Raw genomic sequence first — 6,092 nt, 5'->3', positions numbered from 1 at the left:
GGGCAGTGAGGAGAGGGTAGCAGTCGTCTTGTGCCAGAGGGCTTGGGCGCGGGTGAATGTGAAGGCGACTGGGGACGCTGCAGCTGCTGCAGTAGAAAAGGAAGGACGCCGCCTGATAAAGAGCCAGGTGGAGGGTGGGGCGCTGCTGATAACCAGAGTGTGAAGTGTGGGGTTCGCCGTGTGTGTGGGGGGGGGGCTCTCTTGGGCGAAAACGGTAGGCCACAACGGATGCGCAGCAAAAAGGGTGGCTGCAGGTGACTATGGGGTGATGCGCAGCTGAGGAGCGCTGTGGGGCAGCGAGATGACTGGCGAAGGCTGACAGGCCTGGGTTGTTGGTGTGTGGCTGGTGTAGAGGCCAACGGGGAGCTTCCCGGGTGAAGAATCCGACTGTGGGCAGTCGTGAAGTGGCGGGCTTGCAGAGAGCAAGTGGGCGCAGCACGTGAGACAGGTCAAAGGAGGGGGTCGCCCCTGGTGAAGCAGCAAGTAGTGAAGGCAGCTGACGGGCGTGAACAGTGCAGAGGCGAGGAAGGGCCGGGCTGGTGAAAAACAGGGTTGACAACCAGGGATAGTGGGAATTCACCTTGCTGAGAGTCGGGAGTGAACAGAAAAAGAAAGCCAGCGGCTCTTGGGTGGGCCGCCTCGTGTATCAAAAGCTGACGAAGACTGGGGCAACTAGAGATGCTGGCGCAGACAAAAGGTGAGTCGGTTTAATAGCCCTCCCTCTAGAGCCGTTGAGGTGATTCAGGCTGCAGGTGCAAGAGGAGAAGGCCCTTAAGTGCTGAGGTGGTGAGAGACCTGTGGGAAGGCCGCCTTTGGTGTCTGCAGCTGAAGCTAGCAGACGCGTGGGCAGCTGAATGCGCAGAAGCTACAGTGTTTGGGAACTAGGAGGAGAGCCGGCTGCAAGCAGAAAGGTGAGGGGGGCGTCCACGACAACCATAAAATGAAGGCATCTCAGCCATGATGGGTGTAAGGTGGCAAATACTCTTTGTTGAGTTCCAGTTTATTGATGGTATATTGTGGTGTCATTTTTGGTGGTTTTAGAAAGCCGGGAATCATTCCCCTACAGCTGTGAGTAGGCTGAATCTGTTGTGGTAGTGAAGGTGCTTCTCGACTGGTTGTCAAATTTGTTTTCTTGGGTTTTGGAAATTATGTGATGATGTATATATGCCATATGCCATCTTTTGCTTTGTGAGTTGTTGGAATCTGAAAGCAGGTTTTCATGAGATCAAGAGTCATCTTGAAATGGAGATGTCATATGCCCCTTAAAAAGATATATCTTATGTTTCCTTGCTGGGATTAGAAGCTACTCTCACAGCCAGAAGCCTCGCGCTTTCCCAGCGACACCGCCCACGTCACGACAACGTATATATGTATGTATAGGTATATGTGTCTATGTATAGGTATATGTATCTAAAACATAATATTGTATATAATATTTACATGTGTGTATGTGTGAGTGTGTGTGTGTGTGTGTGTGAGAGAGAGAGAGAGAGAGAGAGAGAGAGAGAGAGAGAGAGCTTCTATGTGTTGGAGAGTGTGAGAAGAGAGAGGGAGTGTGTGCATGCATGTGTGTGTGTGTTATAGAGAGAGAGAGAGAGAGAGAGAGTTCGAATGTTTGAGAGTGTGTGTGTGCGTGAGAGAGAGAGAGATGGAGAGAGTCATGTGCGTGAGAGAGAGAGAGATGGAGAGAGTCATGTGCATTTGTGTATGTGTGTGTGTGTATGTGTGTGAGAGAGAGAGAGATGGGGGCATGCCTAGAGAGGGGGGGATAGAAAGATAGAGAGGTTGTACCGGTTCTTTTCTAGAACCTTGGTCATCGAAGTAACACGCGGGTCCAACACTAGTAATATATTACTCATGAGTGGAATCTTTTGATGGAAGATGGGGTGGCTATTAGTGATATAGATATGAGGAGCAGAATTGTTAGAGGCGGGTCCAACACTAGTAATACATTACTCTCATGAGTGGAATCTTTTGATGGAAGATGGGGTGGCTATTAGTGATATAGATATGAGGAGCAGAATTGTTAGAGCCATTGACAGATTGTAACTTGTTCAAAAATTTCATGACTGAATAGAAAATTTGTTCTTTTATTTTCCCAATAAAAATCCTAGGTGAAGCCTTGGGTTTAAAAAAAAGGACTTTTGTCGAACAGTGGTGCACGCACATAGACCGATTCTCCCCCCTCTCAGAACGAGCTTGCTCGTTTCTGATGACCCCTGCTCGAAAAACAAAAACAAAAGGTCGAGTCCAACTTTCTTACGTCTGCCGTGACCGAAGCCATGATGCGGTTCTGATCCGGACAAGCATATAATTGGTGCTTTTATAAGACGGGTGCACTGCACAATATAGCAGTAGGCACAAGCGGCGTGACAAGCCCTGCCAAGCATCTTCTTATATGCCCTCTTTAGCTCTTTAGGGACGAAACAGCATTTTGCTTGTGATGGGCTCCCAGTCGTCTCCCCTGCTTCATGCTGTCCTTGTGTCCGGGCCGGGCCTTGGCCACGTCAACGGCTGCTTGTTGCTGGCCAAGTCCCTCATCTCTGCCGGCTTCTCTGTAACCCTCGTCTGCTTTGCTAGAAGCTACTCCACCCACGCCAATAGGGGCCGCATCAAACCTCCTCACCCGTCCGTCCGGCTGGAGATTGTCCCGGACGGACTCTCTCCCGAGGCTGCAAACTACAGCGACCTCTTCGTCACGACTTCGGTCATGCAAGAAGGCCTGGAGCAGCTCATTCAGAGGCTCGTCGACGAGCGTAAACCAGCCACTTGTATCATCTCCGACAGCATCATGGCTTGGACACAGGATGTGGCTGACAAATTCGGCGTCCCAAGGGTTGATTACTGGACAGCCACTGCCACTTCCTACCTCTGCATCTTAGCTCTTCCGGAGCTGATTTCCAGAGGCTATGCATGCTGCAATAAGGGTACTGTTGTCTAACGCCAACCCCATTCTTGTCTTTAACCAGTTGAATGGATTGATTATTCTCATTAGTGCTGCTCACCTTCAAATCCCAAACGATATAAATTTACAAACAAAATTGACCAGAGCAAATAATCCCCAGCTACCATCATATCACAAACACCTCCAAACAACCAGAGTTTGGAAATACCTCCAATTACCACTTTCTCGTGACCCTAGTGAAGAGCAGAAATTCGAATATTCTAGTGATATTCATCGCAATATAGAGCTGTAAATAATATGCTTTTTGATGTTGTTGTTTATGGATTAAATATATGCGCTGCTAACCTTAGTTTGAACCTTAGGTGATCCTTCGAGCTGGAAGAAAAAGACGGGGGTCTTGCTGGACTGCGTACCTGGGCTCCCGCGGTTCCCTTTAGACGAGGTGCCCATGGAGTTCCGATGTGCTGAAGCGGACGCGGCCAACCCAGTGCTGCAACAGTTTCTGACGGCAGCGGCACGTGCCAAGGATGCGCGAAGTGTGCTGATACACTCGGTATACGACTTGGAGAGGGAAGCGTTCCAAGGCTTGAAGGAGGTGGTGGGGATGGAGGCGTACGCAATAGGCCCCCTCATCCACCACCACGTGGACAGCACGCAGCACCACAACAATGATCAAATCAGCTTGACGTGGCTGGACGGGCAGGCCAAGTCATCGGTTATCTACGTGTCATTTGGCAGCAACGTGATGCTTTCTGCAGAGGAGATCTGTGAATTGGCGCATGGCTTGGAAGCGAGCGAACAGCCCTTCTTATGGGTCATCCGCTCTGATGCTACTATCGTGAAAGGAGAGCTGAGTGACGTGTTGCCCCATGGCTTCCAATCCCGTACCGCCGAGCGAGGACTAATCGTCCCCTGGGCCCCCCAGATTGCCGTGCTTGCCCACCCCGCCGTGGGCGGCTTCCTTTCCCACTGTGGCTGGAACTCCACCCTTGAGAGCCTTTGGATGGGCGTGCCCATATTGGCGTGCCCACGCGCGGCTGAGCAACCAACCAACTCAAGGCTCATCACTCAGCATTGGGGCGTGGGCATTGAGCTCAAAAGGACCGAGGAAGGCGCCTTTTCTAGACAGCATGTGGAGGCCGGCGTTCGTGTTCTCATGGATGGGACACTCGGACAAAATGCCCGGACAAAAGCTAAACACTTTAGTGAGGTGGTGAGAAAGGCTCCCATTGAGGGAGGCCATTCACACTCCAACTTGCTCAAGTTCGCTTCCGACATCAAGGGATGAATGATGATGTATTCATCAATAAGTATTGTTAAATGCATTGAATCCACAAGTGTTATTACACTATCACTGTTATGCTCCAACTTGCTCAAGTTCGCTTCCGACATCAAGGGATGAATGATGATGTATTCATCAATAAGTATTGTTAAATGCATTGAATCCACAAGTGTTATTACACTATCATTGTTATGCTTCGAACCATTTCTAAACTATTGCCTTGCCAAACTACACCCGAGTAGATGGTTGAGAGTTTGATTGTAAAGCTTCTTTTTGGGATGCCTTTTCCCTGATACCTACCCTTTCTCAATGACAGAGTAGTCTGAGTTAGTACCTTAGGATTTAGAGAAGAAGTTCACCTAATTCTTACCTTTTTTTTCATGTCTTATCATTTACTCATCAAATGTATTCACAAGCAGTAATATTGTACACATAGTAAGTATAAGTATATTTTTGTGTTGGGTTAAAGGTTCGACTACTTTATGTTCTACATCGAGTTAGGGCTTAATCTCATTTTTCTTCAAGAATTTTATTTTTTATAAGAATGAAAAAATAAATTCTTTTTTAAGAGAGAATAACATTTTTTCCTAGCTCTTGGGCCCAAAATTACGATCGTGTTTTTATTTCTTTATCACTTTTACGTTTAAAAAATAGTTAACCAAGAAAAAAATCAATTTATGATACAAGCTAGAGTCATAAATCAAACAACCTTTAGTGTACTATTAAGATATTAGAGTGTGTAGACAAAACAAAGTGAAAACTTCAAACAAAGTAAGTGCCCCACCAGCAACCCTCGACTTCAGCAGCTCTCTCTCTTTGTGTCACGACCAGCAGCCCAGCTCTCAACACGACCAATTGTCACAAAGGTGGCCTACCAGCCATGCCTGCCCCTGCACACCTCACTCCCTGTATCCAGCAACAGTCCTCACCAGCCCGTCTCCCGCCAGGCTTCAGCACTACCAGCCACCTCTGCAGCTGCTTTACGTGCCATCAACACTTGAGATGGCTTCCTCACAGTCCCTCGCCAGCCAGTTGTCCCTGCTACTCCCCTGCTCTGGTCGCTGTCCTCTCCTCTCTGTAGCACCTTTTTCTAAGAAGTCTCTTTCCTGCAAGGCGGCCACTTCCTTCGCCTGCAACTCTTCTACACGATGACTCCAGCGCGACCCCCAGCACCAGGCGGTAACTCCACTACAAGTCACCTGACTCCACGTCTCTCCTTCGCTCACACAAGAGGTCTGCAGCCACGCTGTCCCTTCCAAACATCACCAGCCAGAGGCGGCTTCTATCTTCAGCGCCTGCGTATGCGCTCCAGCCACTCTCCCCCGAGAGCCTCTTCTCCCACAAGGTGGCTACCTGCAACCTCAAACAAAACCTGCCCGTCGCTTCACACACGCGACAACTCCACACTTCTCTGGTCACTGTAGAATCACCCCCCAGGCCTCGTAGTACAAGGCGACTGCTCCACCTTCCGTTAGCTCTCCACGATCACCGAGAGCCTACAGCTGCCACAATCACCCACGAGCCCTGCTCCCAGAGGGCGACTCGTATTTTTCGTGGACTGCCGAATCCCAGAGCCGCATCTTATCGCACAAGGTGGCTACCCTCTTCACCTGCACGCTCTGCAGAGCCTTAGCAAGGCGATCTCTCCTCTATAACGAGGCGGCAACTTTCCTCACCTCTCTGGCTGCTACAATACCCGCCAGGCTATCTTCTCCAATCTACGAGGCGGCCATCTTCTCTTTACACCATTTCCCGTCTCCACGATTCGCCAACCTTCCAGAGGTGGCACGCTGGTAGCAAGGTAAGGCTTCCATGTGGTCTCCAAAATTATTGGCCACGTTATATCATTATATTCTTTATTTTAAAGCTTCAATTAGATGGCCACACAATGCTACAATGGCCCCT

At 49.4% G+C, this 6,092-nt stretch overlaps 1 protein-coding gene across 1 annotated transcript; it reads left to right on the top strand.

The window, feature by feature from the left end:
• The first annotated feature begins 2,332 nt into the window (after window positions 1-2,332).
• LOC147637680 (UDP-glycosyltransferase 85A2-like) lies at window positions 2,333-4,254 on the top strand. The gene is made up of 2 exons (XM_086799511.1): window positions 2,333-2,927; window positions 3,268-4,254. Exons 1-2 carry the CDS (start codon window positions 2,444-2,446, stop codon window positions 4,191-4,193), a joined length of 1,410 nt encoding a protein of 469 aa, XP_086655637.1. The 5' UTR covers window positions 2,333-2,443; the 3' UTR covers window positions 4,194-4,254.
• The last annotated feature ends 1,838 nt before the right edge of the window (window positions 4,255-6,092 follow it).

The sequence above is a fragment of the Cibotium barometz genome, chromosome 6 (assembly GCF_041138505.1).
Source record: "Cibotium barometz isolate CiBa-2024 chromosome 6, ASM4113850v1, whole genome shotgun sequence".
Taxonomy (NCBI): domain Eukaryota; kingdom Viridiplantae; phylum Streptophyta; class Polypodiopsida; order Cyatheales; family Cibotiaceae; genus Cibotium; species Cibotium barometz.
This window is presented reverse-complemented; position numbering and strand designations above follow the sequence as displayed.